The following is a 25,315-nucleotide window of genomic DNA, read 5'->3' as shown; positions in this document are numbered from 1 at the left end:
CAATGTAACTCCAACCCAGCAGGTCACTATTGAGCTCTGTATAAGACAGACTCAAATAAGAGAGAAAGGTGGATAGATTTTCCCTGCATCCTAGGCAGGAGAGGAACAAGGTGAAGAAACTGGAGCTAGGAAGGGCAGCTTCAGGAATAGAGAATCTGACATGCCCCAGTACCTACAACCTCCCATGACCTTCCCAACTGTGGCTCCCTCCTACCCCCAGATGCTCTCCAGAGACCAGATTCACCTGCTCCCAAGAATCGACATATAGTTCTTTCTTAGGCACATTTCCCCATCCTGTGAGGGCTGAGACACCAGCAGGACTCAGAGGATTCTAAATGAACTGCTGCTATACATCTCTGTGAAACGTGGCTTTTTTTTTAAATGGAGGCTGAGCCAACCAATGGTTGGAATCCCCTACCTTCCAGGATGGGAGAGATTTCCTGCTTCCCTCCACCCCATCTCTAAGAAGATACAAGAAGCAAAAGGCCAAGGGTTTGGCATGGTCCAGGGATCCATATGTACAGATGAGACATTTCTTTGTTACCGTTCTATTGCTGTGCTAACATACCATGACCAAGGCAACTTATAGACAAGTTTATTGGAAGATGTCTTAGTTTTTCATTGCCATGACAAAACACAATAACCAAGGAAACTTATAAAAGAAAGCATTTAATTTGAGGCTAAGGTTGCAGAAGGTTAGTCCGTGGCTACCACAGTTGTAAGTATGGCAACAAGCAGTCAGGCATGATGCCGTGGTAGTGGCTGAAAGCCTACATATGACCCGAAGTGGAAGGCACAGAGAGCACATGGGGAAGGGTGTGACCTTTTAACACCTCAAAGCCCACCTCAGTGACACACCTCCTCCAGCAAGACCACACCTCCTAATCCTTCCCAAGCAGCACCACCAACTGGGGACTATGAGCCTGTAGGGGCCACTCTCGTTCAAACCACCATAAGGTGTATTCTAGCCCCCCATCACTGCAGAGGCTTTGGGATGTGGCCAGCTCACCGGCCACATGGTAACTTCTCCAAGACTCATGGAGGTGCCCCAAAGTATATTCCAACAGGAGTGTCCAGGTGTGTGTGTGTGTGTGTGTGTGTGTGTGTGTGTGTGAGTGTGAGTGTGTGTGAGTGTGTGTACATGGGATCCACTCAAGGTGTGTCAGATGTGTGCATGGATACCCAAAGCACACTCAGACACCTGCACCTACCCTGAAGCCTTGGCAGTGGCCCCCGGGATGGATTGAGCACTGCTTCCAGCAACATATCCTCAGTAGGCATGTGGGTTCCATGAGGGAGCCTCTGGGCATAGTGTAGCTAGCCTGGTGGGGGCAGACATTTGCATAAACACTACACACATAATCAGTGGCCACCATCCACCCATCTGCACTCAGGTTTCTCTGATCCCAAATTTTCCTCTCTGTTCCCGTTCCCGCTCCTTCATACCTGCCAGGAACAGCCCTTCATTTGAAATTAACGAGCTGCCCACTCGCCTAGCATGCCGTGCTACCGTGGCATGGAGGAGGCAGGGACCTGTTCCTTACTCCAGGTCTCCATTCTACCTAGTCAAACACCCACTGTGGGGTGCAGAAGACCATCCGGTAGACAGCTAGTCCCAGAGCCCTAGGTATTCTGAGGTAGAGAGCACCCCCGGGAAGTCTCCCCCTTAGCAGTCCTTTCCACATCCTCTCCAGCAGCCTTGCTGGCCCTGTAGTCAGACCCAAGCACCCCGAACTGCCCAGCAGGACCTGGAAGGCAAGCCATACCCATGCTATATGTTCCTGCCCTTCCCCAGGTGTCCAGCAGTTGTGACTATGTGTTTGTGAGTGGGAAGGAGTCTCGAGGGTCCATGAACGCCAGAGTCACCTTCCGCTACGATGTCCTCAGTGCCCCTCTGGAAATGACAGTCTGGGTCCCCAAGCTTCCTCTGCACATCGAGCTCTCCGACGCTCGCCTCAGCCAAGTGAAGGGATGGAGGGTACCTATCCTTTCCGACCGAAGGTACAGCCCCAGCACGTAGTGTAAACATGGGACAGTAGTCTGATCTGCACGCATATAAGGCCTTTGGTGGACACAGTCTGTGGGTTGTGATGCAAACAGCATGCTTGTTTTGAGCAGCCACTGTGTACTGGGCACTGACAGATATTTGAAATGTGAAGAGTGTGACTAGCCAGGCTCTCGGTCCATGGGGGTGGGAAGATATCCCAGAGCATGGTGGGAAACTCTGTGGGCAGGAAATGAAAGGGCGTGAATGAGAGAGTCCCTTTTTATCCAAAAACAAAGCCAGGCTTCCTGGAAAAGCTGATTCTTGAGCTAAGTCTTAAAGGACAAGTGGACAGGGGGTCAGCTGGGGATCAGTAGGCTCCAGGGGACTGGACACACCCTTGAACACAGTGGCACGTAACTGCACCTGTGTCCCCCAGCCAGGGATACCCACACAAATAGCAGCACACATACTAGATCCACTGCCTCAGCTGGGCACCGAGGGCAGACTCCTGGGTCCATAGGGACAGATTCACCACAATGTGTAGGTCTACACAAGCTCCATCTGTGGGCCACGTACGTGTTTATTTACCATGCTCCACCCACCCATTCGGAGCTTCCCAAGTGGAGCCCAACAGGCCTCTGTGGGCAGCCAGGGCTATGGAGAGGAGTAGGGAGAGAAGGCAGAGCTGGTCCAAGTTCAGAGCTGTGGTAGCTCCAACAGCAGGAACAGTAGCAGAGCCCCTCCAGCCAGAATGCGCCCTTCCATTGCTGGGGCTTTTGCTAGCATGTAGCCTCTGCTTCGGGGCTGGGGCACAGCCTGGGACTCTGCTTTGCCAACCAGAGCAGTATCCACGCTGCTTTCTTCGAGTGCCGGGGTTGTAGGAAGCTCTTTGGTTTAAACCCTGGTTTTGTCATTTACTAGTAGTGCATCTTACACTACTTATTCAACGTCTCTGACTCACTTTTTCTCCTCCATGAAATGGGCAGTATTGACTGGATAGCAGTGAGGATTAAATTGGTTAACACGGGTGAAAAAGAGACTTCCATGTGAATGGTTGTCTTAGTTGGTTACTTCTAACAAAACATTAGCAAGCTTATTCTCTACTGCGTACCCCCTGCCAGGGAATCTCCTGGTTTTAGCATCCTTTTCCAATGGTCTAGGCTGAGGATTTCCTTAAGCCATTAAGTCCAGGTTCCCTTTTGCTTAATGCCCTACTTTTTTTCTCTCTCTCTCTTTTTCATTCTCTTGCTCTAAGCAGTGAGAGTGAGTGTGTAATTCATAAATAGAATGCTTGCTTAGCATGCATGAAGCCCTGGGTTCAACCCTCCACACAAAACCAGGTGTGATAGTGAATGCCTGCACAATCCTAGCAGTTGGGGGAATTGAGGCAGAAGTATCAGGAAGTTCAAGGGAGAGCTGGCCTCATCTGTGAGGCCTCACCTTTCAAAAAAGGCAAATAAATAAAAGCACCAAGAAGAAACTGGCTTCACCTCTACTCTCGGAAGTCTCCTTGGTTAAACGTCAAGTGTCATCCCGTATCATTCATGTTCCACACATGACCGTGTGACATGTCAGCCGAGCTTGTGACAAGGATCCCTCCTTGCTAGAGTCTCAGGCTCAGCACAGTGTCATGTGCGTGCTCAGTGCTGAGGAAGAGGCCATTGTCACTGTATGGATGGGATACCAGCCGTTGGCAGCCATGGGTTGGGAAGGCGAAAGAAGGAACCTCTCCAGGTGAGAGAGGCTGGGATGGTTGGCTCCGTACACAGTCACAGAGGGGACATGCAAAGACTGGCAGAGAGAAAGAGGTGCAGCACAGTTACAAGGGGAGAGTGGTCCCCCAGTCCTGATGTTGGTATTCCCCAGGTCAGCTCGGGAGAGCGAAGATGAGGAGGAGGAAGAGGAAGAACGGAGACAGAGTGCCAGCCGAGGTTGCACTCTGCAATACCAGCATGCCACCCTGCAGGTCTTCACCCAGTTTCACACGACATCATCTGAGGGCACCGACCAGGTGGTCACCATGCTGGGCCCTGACTGGCTGGTGGAGGTCACTGACCTGGTCAGTGACTTCATGCGGGTGGGTGACCCCCGAGTGGCCTACTTGGTGGACAGCAGCACACTGGCAGGACTGGAGCCGGGCACCACCCCCTTTAAGGTAGGAAATGGCTCTGTCCAGGCACAAAGTGGTTGTAGACCTGGGAACCTGGGTTAGCCACAGGTAGAGAACTCAGGGGAACTTAGGACCTTCACTTCTGAAAGCCACCGCAGTGACCCCCAAGAAACTCTTTCCTTTCCCTTCAGTTGCACCTTCTAAGACCAAGCTCTTTTTTCACCTCTTGGTGAAGTTCTCAGGCAAGCCTCAGCAGCCTTCAGAGCCCTCTGGAGGCGGGGAGAGAGAGACATTGGAACAGGATCAGGGACTGTAGACATGGAGAGAAAATCGCGCTGCTGAGTCACTGGAAGGAAACTACAGGTGTCTTAAGAATTCAGCTCTTGCCTTCCTCTCTGACGGTGGGGTGGCCAAGTAGAAATCAGCTGTCCCGGAGCTTGTAAATGACCACAGCTTACAGAAGTATTTTGTTTATAAAACAACTGATCCTACAGCTCAACCACCAGTTCCTGTTACCACTGCGTGCCTCTCTCACCTACGTCTGCATTTCTGCCCCTGACTCCCCATGTTCCTCCTTACAGACCTAGGGGAGAGCTGGCGTCCTGTGCTCTCTCACCCTTCTCCCCAGCAGTGCTGGGAGTTCCCCGGGGGTGGGGAGGGACCCTGAGCAAGGCAGCTGCTTCCCAGGTATCCCCCACCACCATTTGTTCTGTCATAGGTCGTGTCCCCCCTGACCGAGGCTGTGCTGGGGGAGACGCTACTGACAGTGACAGAGGAGAAGGTCAGTATCACACAGCTGCAGGCCCAAGTGGTAGCCAGTCTCGCTTTGTCCCTGCGACCCAGCCCTGGGAGCAGTCACACCATCTTGGCGACCACAGCTGCGCAGCCCACCCTCAGCTTTCCCAAGCAGGTAACTGACTCCCTGAAACCACCCCCACTCCCAGCTAGCATGTGAGGTGTGGAATGGGACCTGGACCACCCTGGCCATCCATCCATCTTCAGATGAGGCCTTTAGATATATAAGGAGCTCTGCACCTTATCATCCAGTCCTTTACAGGGGCAGGCTGGACTCCAGTGTCCCTGTCCAGGGTCTCCTATTGGATTCTCAGTGGGCACTCTCCTCTGCTCCTCCAAGCTTCCTCTCTGGTTGAGTCTGTAGTGTACCAATACCTATGAATTATAGGTATCAGCTATAGGATAGAGATGGAAAGATGATGGGTGGTGTTAGGCCATAGGGGTCCCTTGTCGCTTAATCTTTGATCCAGATTCCTCTCTTTTCTCTGGGCTTCATTAGCCAAAGGTCAGACAGTGATAGCTGATGAGGGAAACCCAGCCAGGAGCTTACCTTCAGGTCAAGAGAAGAGGGGGAATGTTCAGGGTAGTAGATGAGACCTGAAAATCCTACCCTGTGTTCCAGGTCCCCACAATGCAAGGGGCCTCACATTGTACCTCCGAAGTGGTCTCGAGTCCTACCTAGCACCTGGCATTTCAGGTGCTGAGCCAGGCAGAGCTGGTAGCTATCAGAGAAGATGCTAAGACCGGCCCTGACTTCTGTCCCTCTCCACTTTCAGGAAGCCCTGCTGAGTCTGTGGCTCTCCTACAGTGATGGAACCACAGCCCCGCTCTCTTTATACAGTCCCCGGGACTATGGGCTTTTGGTGAGCAGCCTGGATGAACGAGTGGCCACTGTGATCCAAGACAAGGCTTTCCCACTGGTGGTGGCTGAGGCAGAGGGCTCAGGAGATCTGCTTCGTGCAGAGCTTACCATCTCCGAGAGCTGCCAGAAAACCAAGCGTAAGAGTGTGCTGGCTATTACTCCTGTGGGCCTGCGAGTACACTTTGGGCGGGATGAGGAGGATCCCACATATGACTACCCGGGGCCCAGCCAGCCCGGGCCTGGTGGGGGCGAGGACGAGTCCCGAGGAGCTGGTCCACCAGGCACTGTCATCCCCGCTGGTGAGATCCCTGGATTGGGCACTTCTGGCCCAGTGCCACTCACAGAGGACTACTTACCGCTGCCCACGGGCTTCCTGCAGATGCCCCGGGGGCTGACAGACCTAGAGATTGGTATGTATGCACTGCTGGGGGTCTTCTGCCTCGCCATCCTTGTCTTCCTCATCAACTGCATTGTGTTCGTGCTGCGATACCGGCACAAGCGCATCCCTCCCGAGGGCCAGACCAGCATGGACCACTCACACCACTGGGTGTTCCTGGGCAATGGGCAGCCACTGCGGGTGCAAGGTGAGCTGTCGCCTCCTGCAGGGAGCGCCCTGGAAACCGTGCCTGCCTGCTGCCACGGTGATCACCACAGCAGTGGCAGTTCGCAGACCAGCGTCCAGAGCCAAGTGCATGGCCGTGGGGACGGCTCCTCTGGGGGCTCGGCCAGGGACCAGACAGAGGATCCTGCTAGCTCGCCCACCTCCAAGCGCAAGAGGGTCAAGTTCACGACCTTTACCACTCTTCCCTCAGAGGAGCTGGCCTATGACTCGGTGCCTGCGGGCGAAGAGGATGAGGAGGACGAAGAGGACCTGGGTTGGGGTTGTCCAGATGTGACCGGAACCACACGGCCCACTCCACCCCCGGACCTGCACAATTACATGCGCAGAATCAAAGACATTGCATAGTGGTGGCCTGAGTTGGCAGGATATCCCCACACACGCGGTAGCCTCTGGCTGGGAGTCAGCCAGGACCCCCAGCTCACAGGGACTTGGGGCAGCTGAATGGATTTTACAGTTCCTGCCATTGCAGCTTTGGTCTGACCGGTTGTGGCCAGGTCCACCTTGATCTTCTGCCCCCTACAGGTGGAAGACTCCTTCCAAACCCAGCGTGAAACAGGGAGACAGTTCGGCCCTGTTCACCCTTTCCAAACCTCATTCCATCTTAGACATCCCCCGCTGCCCCAAGATTGAGGCTCCAAGGCCAAACTTGGGGCCAGGTGGGCCCACACTGTGCCCTGCCATGCCTCTCACGTCCCCAATGGTGCCCCCTGTGCAGGGGACCCGAGTGGGGTCTTGTGTCACAGGCTGCACAAAGACTTTTCTTAAACCAATATTCAGGGATTTCTGTCCTGCAGGGTGGGAAGTGGCGGCTGCCTGCCTTGCCAAGGATCTTGCTGCAGACAGAACATGGGGTATTTGGGGGATAGTTGTGATGTCTGCTGGTTTCTGGGTGTCTCCCAAGCCTGGAGCTGACTGCGGGGGTGGGGGGCAGTGCAAAGTGGGCACTTTCCCATGGCTCCCTCTGCTCTTTAGACTGTGGAAGGGCCCAAGTCAGAGGGCTTTTCTTATCTCTCTGGCCAAACCATACCCACACAGCAAGCGCAGTGGGTGATGGACAGCCTGTCCCCACAGCAAGGTCAACACGACTGCGCCTTAGCCTGGGCTCTGCTCACTCCTGCTTCCCTCCACACCAAAGGGCGGGCAGCCATAGCCAGCGTCCCTGAGATGGAGGAGGCCACCGGGAGTATTGCAAGGGTCCATTGGGTGGGTGAAGGCAGAAGGGAGCTATTGCTCTGTGCCTTCCCCAGTCCCCCAGCCTCACCTCTTGGGTTCTACCCACCACTGTGTCTGTTTTTCATAAATAAATGGAAGACATCGGTCTGGCTCGGGGACAACAGCTCCCTGCAAACAGACAGTACACAGAGGCTGGCTCTGTCTCATCCTTGCATGTTCGCCACAGGACATGGGGCAACACTACTGGCTACCCAAGGCTGGTGACCTGCTCTTCCAACCCTACATGTTGTGTCTCTTAAGACACTTGGGTACCATGGAGGCACCCACATTGTGTAACAAAAGATCCACTGCCCTGAAAAGGTGATCTTTAAAAAGGGGGTTTTCTCCAGGAGTCCTCAGTGATCGATTCTGGAGGAAGCTGGCCTCAAGACTGACTCAGGAGAAAGGTCTTGTGGGTGGAAGGGGACAAAAGGGAGAGGTGTGTGACTTGGTATGCCTGCCAGAAATTTCCAGTTTCCTTTGTCTATGTGGCAGAAGTCTCTCCTTGCACCCACTATGGCCGGAGTATAGAAGGTCAGATGGGAAAGCCCTGTTGGATGTGGCTCTCACATTGAATGGGCAGAGCCTCTCTGGGCTTGGGAACATTTGCAGGGTCTTTGCAGGCCCTGAAAGGTCACATCAGAACATAGGAAAACAAGTCAGGCAGGGATGCTGCAACTCAGAAGATCCTGCTGGGGTAGCCAGTCAGCTCACGCACAGGACGGGGTAGCTGGTCAGCTCACGCACAGGGCTATAGTAAAATCATCTTAGGGAAGGCAAAGACCTGTGCCAGCAGGCTGAAGTTGCACTAACAGCCAGAACATTTTTCAGCGCACCATAGCAAGTCAGCTGGCTTCCGGGGCCACCTGTCCCACAACCTGGGCAGGGCTCTGTCTAGTGCCCGGGGAAGTCGCTGCACCTAGCAGAGACCACAAGCTCAGAGTCTGAATGAGTGGATTTTTGTCAGGACTAGAGTCCCACTTCTGAGGAAGTTGAGTCTGAATGGGGAGACTGGAATCTGACATTCTAACTGCTCACCACGTGTTTGACAACAGTGTGCGGTGGCAAGAAAGAACTATCCTAAAAGGTGAGCAGAGGTTCTTCAGAACCCAGAACCCAGACACTTGATGGGTCAGTCTACCTTGCCTAGCTGGTGGGGTGCCCTGAGAGGAATCACTTTCTTAACGCTTTGTGCCTAACATTGTGCCTGGAGTTGTTAAGTGCTCAGCCAACGCTTGCTGACTAAATTAAAGTTCAATTGCCAGTTCAGTGACGGTTCTTCATCCTGGGCCTGATTTTATATTCATACTGGGGACTGAACCAAGGTCTTTGCACGAGTTAGGCAAGTCCTTTACCACTGAGCCACTCACTCATCCTCCTTTTAATTGTTTGAGACAGGGTCCTCACTAAGTACTAAGTGGCCCAGAATGACCTTGAACTTACTCTGTAGCCTGATCAGGCCTTGAACTTACAAGCCTCCTCCCTCAGCCTCCTGAGTATCTGGTGTTAGAGCCAGCATTGCTGTAACAGTCTGGGATTTCCTATACAACCTTTTTTTAGTGCAGGAAGACACAGGTGTCCAAGGCATCCCCTCGGAGCTCCCAGGGACCGCGATGGGGGAACACAGATGCATCTGCGGAAGTATTCCAGAGTTGTGGGTGAAAAGTCACCCCTGTTAAATATTTAGCATATTAATTTCCTACTGTGTGTCGGTCTCTGCCAGAAGTCTGGGCCGTAATATGGAGCAGTCCTCAAGGGTCACACTGCCACACTGCCACCTGGGATAGCCATCCAGTTTTGCCTTGGGCGAAAGGAGGAGGTGAAAGAAGATGAAAGTAAAAGACGTTCCCAGTAGATATGGAATCCCAGGCTGCTGCTCAGCATTGCAGCTTTGTCCCTCCCTCTGTTGGCCCTAAGTCATCACCAATAAGGAAACAAGAAGAGCTTCTTGAAAAGGATGGGGGTTGCGGAAGGAGTGCTGTAGGGTTTGGGCATCATGATCCCACCTGAGGTTTAGATGTTTTCCTCCGCCTGGGTAGGGGAAGGGTAGCAAGGTGACCAGACCATGAGGCAGTAGGTGCAGCAAACAATACAGCCCAGAGTCAGGCAAGAATAGAGCCAAGGCATACAGCAGTGTGCAGACACAAGACTTGCCAACTGCTTCATCCCAGGTAGAGATGTTGGGGGGAAGAATGAACAACTGCTTAATTATAGAGACATCATTTCCCCACCTCCCCAGAGCTGAGGATGCTGCCGGCAAGCTCGCACTATTTCCAGCCAAGGCACTAGGGCCCATGGTGGAAGCAAAGTAGGCAGAAGCCACACAGCAGACTTTGGAACTGGGTCCCCAGCTGTGCCTGCCATTCTGTCCTGTAATTTGTGACCCTTTCTCCTCATCCCTCACACTGTCCGCGTTGGAGAACTCAAAAGCAATCACTGGAAATCACTACTCATGACCCTGGAGGACTTCAAACTGCAGCAGGCTTGACAGGAATGAGGCAAGGACCTTAAGTTAACAGCAGCTCTGGAATAACTAGGCTCTGAACTCTTTAGAAAAAGCTGTCTTCAACCCCCAAATGAATAGAAACATCTTGTACAGAATAGTTACTGGCCAAGAGATCCTCGGATATTGGGGACCTGGACTCAGGAGTCAGCTTACTAGCAAAATGGGATTAGGATGTGTCAGGCGCCCTGCCCCCTTTTAGACACTGTTCTGGAGGCAAGGAGATTGGTCTGAGAGCCAAATGGAGAAGTCAAAACTCTTAAAGGGGACAAACTTCCCAAGGCAGGCCGTCTGACACCTGCAGCTCAACTGTGCTGCACTCTGAACTTAAGCGAATATATCTCTAGCTCTGGTCCCTCATTTCCCCATTTGTGAAAGCATAGATACCTAGCAGACAATAGCTGCTGGACTTTCTGAAGTGGTCCATGACTCTAATCCTCAGATTTCTACCAAGCATATTGGGGGAGTAGAGATGCCCTGCTCCTGCATCATAGGTGAGGACACAGGCTCAGAAAGGGCAAGGTCTCCAGCTTAGATGTGTTCTTGTGTGAGCTGTGAAACCCTTCCCTCGAAGGCAGCTGTGACAGGTATAGTGGTTAAAGCCAGAGAGGATTTCAGTGGAGGAGGTGGGGGCATGGATAAGGGCGCCAAGCGCCCATTAGTGGGATGAGGCTGCAACGCCTCACTTGAAGCCTAAGTGTTGGAACCACTGTGTGAGGGACACACTCCCTCTCCCCTGGGACCTTTGGTCTCAGCTGACTGTCCCATCCAGCAGCCATGCAACCCTCAGAGCAGAGTACCCCAGGGGCTTTCCTGAGTAGGTGCCCCATTTGGGGAGCTGGTGGCACAGCACAGATACCAGAGCAAGTAGCTGAGAACGATCTTGCACTTGCCTTTTCGCTGGGGCGCTGGGGCAAGGCAAGAAAACCTGGGGGGCGGGGGTTGAAGTTGAAGGTATCTCTGAGGACCCCCATCCCTGCCACAGTGGTGCAGATGCTGCAAAGTGTCTATTACACCTTGTCACATCTCTCATACAATGCAAGCATGCAGGAAATGTGGGTAAGAAATCACTTCTGAGGGTTTACTCCCTGCCCACTGCATTAGAGCTGCCATTTCATTGGCTCTTCCCAACAAGTGCTGTTGTATCCATCTTAGAAATGACTAAACTGAAGCCTGGAGAACTTACACCGTTGGTCTTTTGGGTAGAGACGGTGAGCTCAGTAGTTTTGACAGAGGCCAGGGTACCAGACTGAAGTTATCAGGTGTGATGAGAATCCTTACTTCACTGATGTCTTTGTGCTTATGAGACTGTTGCTGTTCACATGTGCAGAGAGACAAGACCCTTCACTAAAGTCCGGGGACAAGATGTACCTCTGGTGCCTTTGTTGGTCCTTAGGTCTCAAGGTTTGAAGCCCAGGTCCCACCCATCCCTGCCCCCTTGTCTCCATCCCAAGGAGATGGCCTCCTGCCTTCAGAGAACCCAAAGGTGCATGGGGATGGTTGTGCATACTCCACACCCAGGGCAAAGGAAGAGGAAAAATACAGAATGCAGGCAGTTAATACAGAAGGGAAGCCCGAAGCAGAGTGGGAGACAGCATTGGGGGTCTACAGATGGCTAAAATGTCACGTTAGAGACTTGAGGTTGTGGCCCCAACCCTTCTTGCCTAGAGGAGGAACCAATGGAGGAAGAAGGTGCTGGAGGAAGACCCATTAGGAGGAGACTTGAAGTGGGTGAGGGACCTTGCTTAATTGTCCTGTGTATCTCAGTCTCTGGCCCACCTCTGAAAGATAGGATGCCCCTGAAAAGCCTCCTGGTAGGCACTGCCATTCTCCTGCTTTAAAAGATGTTCTTAGTGGGCTTCCTCGGGATGGTTGGCTGGGCGGGGCTCTAGGACTGTTTCTATAGGAAGGGCCTGCCAGCTGGAGAGACTGGAGACAGGACAGAGAAAGGAGAGCCTGCCAGTTCTGGGAGCTTAACACTCCTCAGTAAGAGGAGCCAGACAGCTCATCGCCTACCTTGAAAGTTGATTGACTCCATGTCACAGATTCCACAATCAAAGAAGCCTAGAAGGTAAAGATGAAGGGGCAGGACAAAGGTTCCATCTTTCCTCTTTGTCTCTGATCCTCCTGTATATTTACGGCCCCCTCCCCCTGCTGGGCACAGACTCCACTCTCCAGAAGATGGAGATGGGGAGGAGATGCCATTTATCAGAGCTGATGGGAATCTGGAATGCCACTCTCCCCCCCCCCTTTGCCCTCTGCCCACACAGACACACACTTGGATACTATTGAAACTCTCCCACCTGCCTTAGGCATTGTTGGGCGGGAGGGCATCTCTCTCCTGCCCATGCCACCACGTGACAGATGAGTAAATGGAACAGCTCTTCCATGCTTACAATATCAGGACTGGCTCGTCCACACCTCTGCCAATGGGGTTGGCTCTATTTGCTAACCAGGAGAGGTGCAGGGCCTGTTCTCCCAAGTGGTGCAGCTGGTGGGGGACAGGGACAACTCTCCAGTCCTCTGGCCTGGGGCCAGCTCTCCCACCTGACTCAGGCATTGATGGGTGAGAGAGGAAGGACATCTTTCCCCTGCCCATGCCACCACATGACAGTTGGGTAATGGGGACAGCCATCCCATGCTCACAACTGTAGGGCTGGTTCACTCACACCTCCACCAACAGGATTGGCTCTATTGCTACACACACTTGTTAACTGCACATGTGCATAGAGGCAACTGGAACCTCACCACACCCATGCAGTACTAAGAGACAGCAGCCAGTCTCCCACTTTATCAGGTCTGAGCTAAGGTTGAGAAGATACAGATGACAAGGATGGCCATGAGGGTTCTAAGTCCAAGCCTGGGCCTAATGGAGGAGGCATCATTTGAAGCTCCGGTGCCCATGAGGTTCCTCTGTGAACAGGGGCTGCAACCCATCTTCATAAATAACCTTCAGGGGTCCCAGTGTGTGCTGAGCTTGTGGAAGCAGCCCATACTTACAGCAGTAAATAAAAGCTCTGCCCACGTTCAGAAGACTGCCATTCACATGCAAGCCATCACTGAGTTAATTACAAAGATTCTTATCTGTTCATTAAAGTGACTAGAGGGCCCTGTATTTGGAAACACTGCAGTTAAAGGGACTGTGTTATTAACTCTAATGAAATGATTCACTCAGGGCTGGTGCCTGGTGAGGTGGAACCTGGGGACAGAAGCCCTCATTTAGGGTGCCTGGTCCTTTGTACAACAGTCAGGAAGGATTCTGGGAGGAGCCCTGGGTGAGGCTGGCAGAAGGAAAGGCAGCCATGTGGTATGGTTCAATTCACTGGGCCATGGAAGGAGCGTGGCTGATTCTTCCCCAAGCTTTGGTTTCCCTGTCTTTGAAGAGGGGATGAAATGCCCATTTCAGAGGGTTCTCGTGGGAGTTAAATGGGTCCTCTACTGTTGCTGCGATAACAGACATTGGCTAAGCCTCTAGATCACCTCAACTATTTTATGATCATTCAAAGAAAGATGCATTTCTCAAGTGAGGTGCAGGTCTGGTCGCAGCGATCATCTAATGCCACTGATTTTTTTTTTCTTGGTATTTCAAAACATGCCTTCCTTCTTGATCTGAGTCATCTCTCGGGGAGCTTGAACAGCTCCGAGAAGAGTTTGGATGTCTCTAAAAGAGAGACACTGATGTTTTAATTTACTACACTGAAGTGAGGGGATGGTGTGTGTGTGTGTGTGTGTGTGTGTGTGTGTGTGTGTGTGTGTGTGAATATAGTAGGCAACTCAAAAGAGGGTAGCTGAGAGATGGTGTAACATCACCTACTCTCAAAATATTTCTTAAGACATACTTAATCTGAGCTCCCCAATCCCTGGGATTACTCTAAAATGAGGGGACCAAACTCAGAACAGAGACAGTGTGTCAGGTTATATCACAGGGAACAGAGTGTTTGGAGAGGACAGGCTGGGATGCTTAGAGCCAGGTCCTCTGATACAATAGGCCAGCTGCTGTTTACAATGTAGGACCACACTCAGCCCCCTTCCCCTCGCCAGCCTAGCACAGGGCTAAGGGCACTAGCGCCTATCTGCAGGGTGAGAGGCAGATAAGGCCAAACCCAAGCCAGAGAACTTCTCTCTCTGGTTTTTCTCGGCTGTATTCATAGGCTGGTGGGGATACAGCTTGCTGGCTAGATGCCACCTCTTCCAACTCTATCCCTCTGTCCTCCTCCTTTCCCAAATCCTACATCCTAGTCCTCCTGAAGAGGCCTTTCCAGAGGGAGGGGGCTATGGGAAAAGAGGAGAGGGGTGACATCAGGAGCCAAAACTCTGGAGCTGGCAGGTGTGTGTGTGGGGGGGGTGCTCTTTTCCTAAAATAGGGCATGACCAGGATATGTGTGTTACCCACAGACCCTTCCTCCTGGGGATGAACCTTCTGGAGGGATGTGGTTCCTAGCCATAGATGTGCACAGGCTGTACACAGCCTCTCAGGTCCCCGAGACAGGTCAGGAAGTTGTCTTCTGCTGTCTCCTCCAGACCCAGATGAGGCCATGAACCCAGTTTCTGCTGAATAGCTCTAGGGCCCTGGGAAAACGCTAGGAAAGGGGGTGACTTGACCTCTGCCCACTGTTGCACCTCAGCGGCCTCTCTTGGCTCCTTCGCCAAGACCTCCATATGACTCACCCTCCAGCCGGCCTAGAGTTCCTCAGCATACCTGCAATCACCCGGCCTTCTATTTAGTTAATGCTCTATCCTCCCATCCCAATACTGGAGTGCAAGTCTCTGAAGACACTGGCTTTATTTACGCAGTGCTGCATCCCACATCTGGCTTGGGACCTGGCACACAGAAGGTGGTTCATATGTGTGCTGTGGACAAGGCCACATTGGATTGGCTGGGGCTGAGGCTGAGGCTCAGGGACTAGGCCCTGCTCTCACATGCACACCCAGAGAGAGGACCATCATGGAATCAGCTCTACCTCCAGCCAGGGTGTGCAACAGGAGCATTCTCCCTCTCTGGGTTAAATGGGAACACAGCACAGCAAGTCTCTGGTCCTATGCTCCTCCACCCAGCACTCCACCATCTCCCCCATAGCCCTGAGTCTGTGAGGTAGCTTGGAGACTTGCTCAAGCCAAGGACAGCCCATCACCCACTGCTGATAGGAGTCCAGAATTCCAATGATGGTCAGCTCTAGGGGAAATGGGAGAAGGTGATACAGGAATGAGGGTTCACGTGCAGGGGCTCCCACACTGTCGGAGCATCTGGAAGGGAGGCAAGCCCAGGGGATGATCTTTGAGAAGTCCGCCGCTTCCCAAAATGGTGTGTAAAGGGAGTACAGTGTTTGCATGTGGACTTCATCCCATTCTCAAAGTGGCCCAAACTGCATGAAGACGAACTTGAGGTAGGAGGTGAGAGCATTTAAATCCCATCCCAGGCCCTTTTTGGCCCCTCCTCTCCCAAGTCACTGCAGACGGTGAATCCTTTTAAGAGTAAATAAGGCCACTTTCTCATCTCAGATTGGAGTAGAAGTTACAACCCAAATGAAATCAAACCCTAACTAGCCCACAATGCACTCCCAATAAAATGGAATGTGGCGTGCAATACTGAGAGACTGTGGGAGACTCTGCCCTTATGACACCCTTCTGCTAGAAAAGAATCCACTTTTAGTCTCCCTCCTCTGGGCGCCTGTGCAGACTGACACCTCTCTGACACAAGGACTAGATCTCCTGGCACCCTAGAGCCCTGTCACTAGGTGGTCATCATGGCAGTAGAAGTAGTAAAAGAGCCCTAGGCTGAGAGATGTGCTTGCCCTGTGAGGGACTGAGTTCTATCCCCATGAAAACAAATAAAAATAAAGTCAGGTATGATGGCATGGAATGGTCGTGCATACTTGTAATCCCAGCAGTGGGAAGGAAAAGAAATACTGATCCCTGGGGCTCACTGACCAGCCAAACTAGACTACCTGGCAAGTTCCAGGCAAATGAAAGCCTCTATCTCAAAAATAAACAATAAGCAAAACAAAGTAGCATTTGAGGAATGACAGCTTAGGTTGTTCTACACCCAAGCACCTGCATACACATGAATACCACACACACACACACACACACACACACACACACACACACACACAAAATCCTGCCCTGGCTGACTCACAGCCACTCACACCCTGTACATCTGTCTCCTGTAAAAAGATTAACCTGCTGTGTTTTGTTGAGTCAGGGTCTTTCTATGTATCTGAAGCTGATCTTGAACTCATTGTATATTCAGGCTCTTCGAACTCCATCCTCCGGCCTCATTTCCAGAGTGCTGGGGTTGCAAGCACAAGTCACCACACCTGGTCTATAGCTAACCCTTTTCTCCAGCAGCTAACCCTTATCTCCAGGGATACGGGTCAGGAAGGAGTAAAGCTAATGGCCGCATGTGTCGGAAAGGCATTTGTAAGACTCAGACTTTCTGTGGATAACATGCAGGCAAAGGAAGGAAGACTCACACCCTAGAGGGGAAATTAACCAGGCGAAAGAGCCATGAGAATTGCAGACAGAGACAAAGATTCTGCTACTAAACAGTGAGAAAACAGGAGCCACACAGCTGGATACGGGCCAGACCAGCAAGGATCAAGGCTATAGTTGTTATCCTGACCTAGTGTGTACCAGCAGTGGCTGTTAAACATGCCTGGGCAGAGGATCCCACTGTTTTTCAGGATGTTGGCCTTGGTGGGGAGGGAGGATGGAGGATTGGGGTGGATTAGAAACCAGACCACACTAGTATTAACTGAATCCGGAACAAAAGGCTAAGGGGTTCTCTCAAGAGTCTCCAGTCCCCCGATTCAGTGTTTTACTCTTTGGAAGGTTCCCTAAGGGCTAGGGCTGTGTCACCATGCGGGAGGAAAGGACTTTGAGACCTGGTACTGCCATTTGTTGTACATTACTTTGTATCTGTATTAAAGTCACACAATCTATACAACAGGACTGATTTTTGCTTTTTTCCCCTTGTGGCTATGGAGGCCAGTGGTCATTTCCAGACAAGCTCAGACACAGTAAATGCTTCCTTAATAAGACCATCTGTGTCCTGCCTTTAAATGCTTCACGTACTGTTAGTCTGGAATAAGCAATAGAAAGATCCCATTCCAGTAGTGGAAGAAACCAAGACCCTGAGCCTGGAGTGACTAGTCCTGAGTGTTAAATGTGTAGTATAAAGAAACAAGGATTCAAAGATAGGGCTCCTGACCACTACCCTCTGCAGACCTGGCTTTCAAGAAGTCAGTGGATGTCACCCTTCACCATGCTGTCTACAGAGGTGAGTAGGCCTGGGCCATTAGCTTCCCTCCATCTCTGCCAGATCTAGCTTCGCCTGTCCTGTGTTGGAAGAGTTCTTTGCAAAATTATCCTGGCCATTCCAGCCTACAGAGGCAGTCAGCAAGAATGGGGGAGGGCCACGGCAGCAGGGAGAGATGCTAAATGTTCACCAGTCCGTCCCCTGGGCCTCAGTGTGGGGCTGAAGGATGAGCCTGTGCTCTGTCAGTGGCCCCAGTCTGCGATGGATGTGCAACCTGGTAAGATGGTGTCGGCAACACTTGGCGAGATTCATTTTCCCTGCTGCTGTGGGAGAAAAATGGGACCTGCGAGCCATCCATCTGCTCAGTGGGAAAGTGGCAAACTGGAGAGCAGCCTTGCAGAGAACAGTCCAGCCAGCCCAGCTCAGCAGTCTCAGAAGAGGGAGGTAGGAGGCGGCCCAGGACTCATTCCCCTGGCTGCCCAGGATGGACAGGACTGGGGGAGGGGGTTGCACTGGCATGTAGGACCTTCAGTGCAGCTGCTTGCACCTTTAGGAACTAAATGTTAGAAAAGTCACAGTCCATGGTTTCTAATATAATCTTTCTCACCTCTGAGAAGATCCTGGAGAGAAACACCTGTTTTCCCCAGTGTTCTCAGAGCCTTGCCGTTCTGCCCCTTCCACAGAAGGAACCTCAGTTCTCCCCCTTTATAGCATGCCTGGAATCCTACCGGAGCCAGTTAACAGAAGCACTTCAGCCGTGAGTCTTCTAGACTCTTCCAGTCCTACTTTTCAGCATCTACTTTACAACTGAATTCTGCTTTGGGATGTGGACTAGTCCACTCCAGACACATCGTTTCCTCGTATATTCTCTTAGATTTATTTCTAATTAAGTGCATGCTTATGTGTGTCAGTGTGCCAAATGTGTATAGGCCTTGGAGGCCAGAAAAGGGTTCTCTGAAGTTCTGGGTGGTTGTGAGCTGCCTGACATGGCTGCTAGAAGCCAAACTCAGACCCTCTGAAAGAGCAGCAAGCACGCTTAACCACTGAGCTATCTCCTCAGTCCCTTGCCACACTGAACCCCCACCCTCTCAGTATCACAGCTATGAGGCACCCAGAGCAATCAGGGCTGGGCTGGGCCATGTCTAAAAACAAAGCTCCCTGTTTTGCTCCCTCATCAAAGTTTACCATCCCCCAGCAGCGACTGTCAAATACACGTGTCAAATGCATTGTGTTTCCAGGAAAGTGACTGAGTCACAGGTGTTCCTCCATTTACAGAGACGTTATGTCCTGTTAAGCCCTTCACAGCCCGAAAACATCATCAAATGAAAATGCATTTAATCCACCAAATGCCATACTTCAGCGTATCACGTGGGGGAGAGCACCTTGTGTCCCCTGATGAGCTCGTACTAACTGTGAACATCAGCTCACTGCTTCTATCCTGCATCTTGAGAGTATATACAACTTCATGTCTCTGGACTGGGCAAAGATTAAAATTTGAAGTACAGTTTCAGGTTGGGGTCGTAGCTCAGTTGATACTTGCCTAGCATGTACAAGGTCTGGATTGGTTCCCCAGACCCCGTAAGTTAGGGTACAGCACATGCCTATAGTCTAAGCAATAGAGGGTGAGATGCTGTAGGATAATACTCTTGTACACTGTCAAGATTTGTCACTCATATTGGATTAATAAAATGCTGACTGGCCAGTAGTCAGGCAGAAAGTATAAGCAGGATGACCAGACTAAGAGAATTCTGGGAAGGGAAAAGGCAGAGAGCAGTCACCAGTCAGACGCAGAAGAAGCAAGATGAGAATGTCTGAGAAAAGGTGTCAAGTCACATGGCTAAACATAGATAAAAATTATGGGTAATTTAAGTTGTAAGAGCTAGTTAATAATAAGCATGAACTAACAGGTCAAAGAGATTATAATTAATATAAACCTCTGTGTGTTTCTTTGGGATTGTATGACTGTGGGACCAAGCAGGGCATAAACTTCCCTCTACAGTGGGGTAGGAGGATCAAGAACCCAGGGCCAGCCTCAGCTATAGAGTAAGCTCAAGGCTAGCCTTGGATACATGAGATTCTGTTTCAGAAAGGGATAGAGACAGAGAGAGAAGGGGAGCAGGGAAGGAAAGTGCCTTTCCAATAGATCTGTACCTCATCTACACCATCAGGAAGTCAAAACACTGAACGGCAGACAAACCACCAGAAGTAGTGGGGTTTGATTCATCCAAAGTCAACAAGTTGAGCATGAAGATGCTTCTTATCTCCTAGTCATGATTCTGGAATTGAGTAGCCCTCAGTACCAGAGCAGGTTTAAAAAACACCACACTGCAAGTGATCTGGAAGAATTTGGGGATGGAAAGCAGAAGTGAGCAGGATTGAAATACAAACCTTACTTGGTGTTGAACTGGCTGGCCGCTCAGCTGCTACAATTGACCTAGACCTGGCTGTTGTTACATGACTGTATTCCTAAGTTCATTAGCTTGGTTTAGCCTGAACAGCTCCATTTTGTTTTGGTCTATTGGGCTAGTATAGGAGTTTGGTTCAAATCAATGGCCTCCTACAAATTGCGTTTGCTAACTTCTCCCTCTATTGGCTTTCCTCCCCACCACCGTCTCTTCCCCCAGAACCTTTCTCAGATCCTTGCCACTAGCGCTTTCCTTTGTTGTCTACAAGTTATCAGTGTGCTTATGTGGCCACCGTCTTATCCTTAGGCCTTGCTTACTAAGAAGGTTTGTCATCTGTTTCCTCTCATTGAACACAGATGGAATCTGATGCGGAGATGATCTTGGCCCTGACCAACAAGAATTCAAAGCAGGGGCTAGGATTGCCCTCATTCCAAAATCTCAGAAGCAATCTTTTCCATGTTATTTTAGCTCTGTGTGTGTGTGTGTGTGTGTACATGTGTGTGTGTGCATGAGAGAGAGAGAGAGAGAGAGAGAGAGAGAGAGAGAGAGAGAGAGAGAGACGCATGTGTGTGACTATAGGTGAGCATGTGCCACAGTTTCAGTGTGGAGGTCAGAGGTCAGTCTCTGGAGTTAGTTTTCACTTTCCACCTTGCTTCAGGCAGGTTCTCTTTTTCTGCATAGACCAGCCTGGCTGGCCTGGTTACCTCTGGAGATTCTCCACCTCATCTCACCGTAAGTGCACCAAGATTACCAGCACGTGACCTCACCTGGCTTTACATAGGTTTTAGGAAATCCCAATCCAAGTCCTCATGCTTGAGCTATGGTCGCCTCCCCAGCCCCCTTGAAACCCCAGCAGCAGCGTGAGGCCCCTGCTGTTTCCTTTATCACCCCAAGGCTCGCTGCCTTCCCACTCATGTGCTCACCAGGACACCCACGCCTCCTACGTGCCCCCCCCCCCTGCTTGGCTTTCCCCACTGCAGCCCCTCTCTAGCCTGCCTCTGATCTGATCCTGTCATTCCTGAGGTGACTGAGCAGAGATCAGACATTCGCCAGTTTAGGGGCAGGATCTCTGCCTGCTTTTGAGCTCTGCTTCTTCAAACATAAAGCTAACTCTGCAGGCTCTGGGGAATAGGAAGGACAACCCTACAATTAAAACATTCCCTCCTGGAGGAAGAAGCAGGGGTCACAGGAACCAGGAAGCTAATGACAGCCATAGGATTCCCAAGGCCCCTCTCCAAAGACACAAGCCGTGAACATTTGCTTGGGGTGGAGGAGATTCTGCCATGGAGCTGCCTACAAGTTAGGCAGGAAACCCAAGGAAAAGCTTTTGTTAGTCCTTGCCCAGGCTCACTGAGCCCTCCCAGGTGGACTGTCCTTAACGTTCCACAGAGGCCAGGCTCATTCCCTGCGCAGGTTCTCCACCTTCCTAATGCTGCAGCCCTTTAATGCCCCCCAACCATAAAATTACTTTCATTTTACTTGATAACTATAACTTTGATACTATTATGAATCATAGTATAGATGTCTGCTGTTCGGGATAATCTTATATGAGACCCCTGTGAAATGGCTATTTAATCCCCCAAAGGGGTCACGAGCCACAGGTTCTTAAGAACCTTTCCAGATCTTGTGTCCCAGGAGTGGCTAAGTAGGAAAAGCAACCGGTCTTTCCTCTCCCCTGGTGGCTAGGCCCAGCCCCAGGAAGGAAGCAGAGGCGCTTCTCTCATCCCTCAGCTGGGGTGTTAGTGGAACCAGCAGGGCCATAACTTATTGAGCCAATCTCTTGCTCTGAGGCTGACCCACCCCCACTCTCCCCTCCAGAGAACAAAATTAAAAGAGATTTGTCCTCAAGCAGCGACAGCTCATCTTGCTTGCTCCTGCCCCAGATCAGCAGCCTCCCTCGGCTATGGCTCAGGCTTTCCCTGCGGGAGCGGCAAGTGGGGATCATTTGTCCCTGGCCTCAGTGGGTCCTCCAACTCTCAGAAGCCCTCCCCTGCTTGCCGTCCCCACCCACTAACTTCCCCTGTCCTGCTTTCTCTGGGGAACATTTTACAGGGATTCAGTTGAAAATTTCAGCAGCATTACCTGTCCCCCATTTTTAAGGTTCTCAGCCGTTGCGCAAGACTCATTTGTTCCCATTTTCATTCAACAAGTAGCACAATTTATTTCCTCTCTGTTGAGGCCCCTAGATTGTTCCAGGCTGAATTATGGAGCCTTGGTTGGAAGCCTCCTATAGAATATATCCTTGAGGGTGTTGCCCTCCGGGAGAAGGTATGCTGCTGGTCTGTCTGCCCTGCCCCCCTGCCCCAGGGCAGCAGTAAGCTATTGGAGAGCACAGGCCCTTTAAATTAGTGTCTTTCCCTCCCTGGGAATGGCTGTAATCTCTGGTACTACCATGTGCCACATACAAGTGTTAACCAAGAATGAGTTAGCTAGGGGAGGACACAGATATAGAAACAAACAAAATGTCCCTGTAAGGTTGGATTCAGGGTAAGCATCTCTCCCGTAGCATGGTACTACATACATCCACACTGACCACAGATGGGCTGGGCTCCTGTTCAGACAAGGGGCCCAGATTCCTTTGGCCTTTTGCCCATTCCCATCACCATCCAGGGACCAGAGGAAATCAAGATTCAGTACCAGCTATGCGCCTGAAGAGGAGAGTAGAGGATTGTGGGAAATTCTCTTTTGGCGTGTTTTTCATCTTACTCTAGATAATGAAGGGCTAGCAACATGGGGAAAGTGAAAATGAGCCATTCTCATAACTGCTTGCTCTCTTTGCGCTCATTAGGGAAAAACCATTGCCCAGCCGCATCCAGGACTGCAATGGCTCATCTTGGTTGTCCGACTTGACTGCATCTGCAGCAACTAGAACACGAGCTGGCGGGAATCCCTATGAGGGATTTTCATGATCTGATTATTTAAAGCAGAAAGACTCACCCTAAAAGTGGGTGGCACCCTCTGGCAGCAGTTCCAACTTCCGGATGCCAAAGAAGGAAGCTTTGCTTTTTGCCTGCTTGCCTTCATGCTCGCCGTCAGGTTCATCTGCCCTGATGCTGCCATGCTCCCTCATTGGTAATAAAATCAACTTGCCTCGGGGACTGAGCAACTATTACTCAGGATCTCGGCCTTACAGGTGTAAGATAGCTGTCGTTGGCTACCCAGACCACATCCTGTAAAGAAGCCATCTAATAAATCCCCTCTTCGTGTATGTGCCCGTCCGGTCAGTTCTGTTCCTTTCCAGAAGCTGGACGGACACAGATCGACTTCCGTATTAGTTATTTCCAGTTGCTGCCATAAAAACGCCATGACCAAAGCGACTTGTAGAAGTGTTGGCTTTGGCTTATGGTTCCAGAGGGATGGTCCATTATCACAGGCAGACTTGGCAGCAAGCCGCACATGCGACAGCCAGACAGAGGTGCTGAGAGGGTACATCTTTGATGCTAAGCACCAAGTAGAGCATAAATTGAAAGTGGGGTGGGACTATGAGCTCTCGAAGGCTGTGGTACTTCCTCTAGTAGGGCTGCATCGCCTCCCCCAACAGTGTCACCAGCTAGGGTGACACCTGAGCCCATGGGGACTAGTTTCCTCCAAACCAGCACAGAGACAGACTCATTACAGAAAATGACTAAAGCCTTCCAGTAGAATTCACAGCCCTGCAAGGGAACCTTGCCAGCCCCTTCCCAGGTCTTCCCAGCAACTGCAGCAGAAGTAGCAAAGTCACATGTACAGAAAGACCCAACTCAAAGATCCCCCCCAAAAAAGGAGAATCACTAAGGCCTAGGAAACAGGGTCCCCTGGCCAGGGTCAGTAGATTCTTAAAGGACCAGCTAATATGTCACATGGTCTCATTTAAAATCTCTCTATCCTTTCAGGGCAAAAGCAGCCTTACACAGTGCTGAACAAATGGGTAGGAGTATACTCCATTAGGGCCTTGTTTGTAAAGAGGCAGCCCTCAGATGGAATGCGTACATACATATATGTACATGACACAAAGCACACACACACACACACCCCAGTAACATGCTGAGCTGTTAGGTCCAGCTCTGCCATGATGTAATCTGGTATCATAAGATTTGTACATAAGCTATGTATCATGCTGCTCATATTCCAGGGGACGACGTCTCTTTAGGTCTAGGTTTTTAAAGTCAAGACCACTGAGTTTAAATGTAGAAACAACAACAACAACAAACCAGCTGCCAGGACCTGCTGCTGGCGACATCAACTCCACTCCAGAGTGTGGAGAGGGTCTGAGCCGCAGAAGCCCTGGGGCAAGAAAGAAAAGTAATGAATTAGCTTTTCAAATCCTTGCTTGCTGATAGCAGGAAGGCAATCCAGTCTTGCAAAACAAAGCATCATTTTCAAGTAATGCCAAGTGTCCATTTTCTGGCCGCCTTCCTGCTCTAATGAGTGGTTCTGGAAGTATTCACAGGTTATCAAATTATTATTTGTAGCACTGCTCCCCTTGACATGGCAGCCAAGGAACATTTTGTAGCATTAGCAATTCATATATCATATGGGATGGGCATAGGTCTCTAGGTCTAGATGTAGAAAACAGGATTTACTGCAGTAACCAAAAATCCTACTTTCAATGCAAGAGTTATGAACATTTTCATCTTACTAAAATATTTAATAATATTTAAAAGTCTTTAAATTTTTTAAATAAAATGCCAGCTGTATATAAATGACTTTTACTTAGTTGGTTTATATTAATTCCTTGTAATATAAATTATGCCTTTTAATTTTAATAATTCATTTTGAATTCTGTTTTGAAATCGTATGTGAAAGATGACTTTTTACCATTACTTGAGCTTATGTGCTTAATAAGAATATATTCAAATTTTAGACACAGAATAAATGGTGTTTTATTCTTATACTTTTTTTGGAGGACCCACTACAGTTTTACTGTCTACATATGTACCATCAAGAACTTGAAATGTGTCTAGTTTGCATTGAGATGTCCTGTAAATATAACGTACTACCATATTCAAGAAATCTGGTGCTTAAAAAAGGACATACAGGCTGGAGAGATAGCTCAGCAGTTAAGAGAGCTTGCTGCTCTTGCAGAGGACCAGAGTTCAGTTCCCAGCACCCACATAGTGTGGTTTACAGTAGCTTGCAACTCCAGGGGATCAGACACCCTCTTCTGGGAGCCTTGGGTACCAGTGCTTAACTGCACATAGACATACACAAATAAAAAGACATCTTTAAAAATAGTGAGGTTTTTATATCGGGACTGTGATGATGGCCCATTATGAATTTGCTGTCCAACCATGAGGACCTAAATCCAGATATTCAGAACTCATATAAAGCCAGATGGATGTAGTAGCATGTGTCTGTAATCCCATCACTCCTACATAAAGATGAGAAATACGAACAGGAAAATCTTTGGAAGTTTCTAGCCACCTAACCTGGCATACACTGAATAAAAGAATCCTTCTATAAACAAGACGGAAAATAAGTGCTGGTACCCAACATTATCCTCAGAACTACACACCCTTACCTGTGTTCTCTCTCTCTCTCTCTCTCTCTCTCTCTCTCTCTCTCTCTCTCTCTCTCTCTCT

At 50.4% G+C, this 25,315-nt stretch overlaps 1 protein-coding gene across 1 annotated transcript in view; it reads left to right on the top strand.

Moving 5' to 3' along the window:
- The window catches only part of Tmem132e (transmembrane protein 132E), a 55,200-nt gene extending 47,105 nt beyond the window's left edge, over nucleotides 1-8,095 (top strand). Inside the window, exons 6-9 of the mRNA XM_005349388.3 lie at nucleotides 1,796-2,001; nucleotides 3,854-4,142; nucleotides 4,816-5,007; nucleotides 5,669-8,095. Of these exons, the coding sequence (XP_005349445.1) occupies nucleotides 1,796-2,001; nucleotides 3,854-4,142; nucleotides 4,816-5,007; nucleotides 5,669-6,721 (1,740 nt within the window). The 3' untranslated portion in view covers nucleotides 6,722-8,095. The remainder of the gene's footprint in view (nucleotides 1-1,795; nucleotides 2,002-3,853; nucleotides 4,143-4,815; nucleotides 5,008-5,668) is intronic.
- The last annotated feature ends 17,220 nt before the right edge of the window (nucleotides 8,096-25,315 follow it).

This window comes from Microtus ochrogaster, chromosome 7 (assembly GCF_000317375.1).
Source record: "Microtus ochrogaster isolate Prairie Vole_2 chromosome 7, MicOch1.0, whole genome shotgun sequence".
In the NCBI taxonomy this organism is placed as follows: domain Eukaryota; kingdom Metazoa; phylum Chordata; class Mammalia; order Rodentia; family Cricetidae; genus Microtus; species Microtus ochrogaster.
Note: the sequence above shows the minus strand (reverse complement) of the source record. Positions and strands in the feature narration are given on the sequence as shown.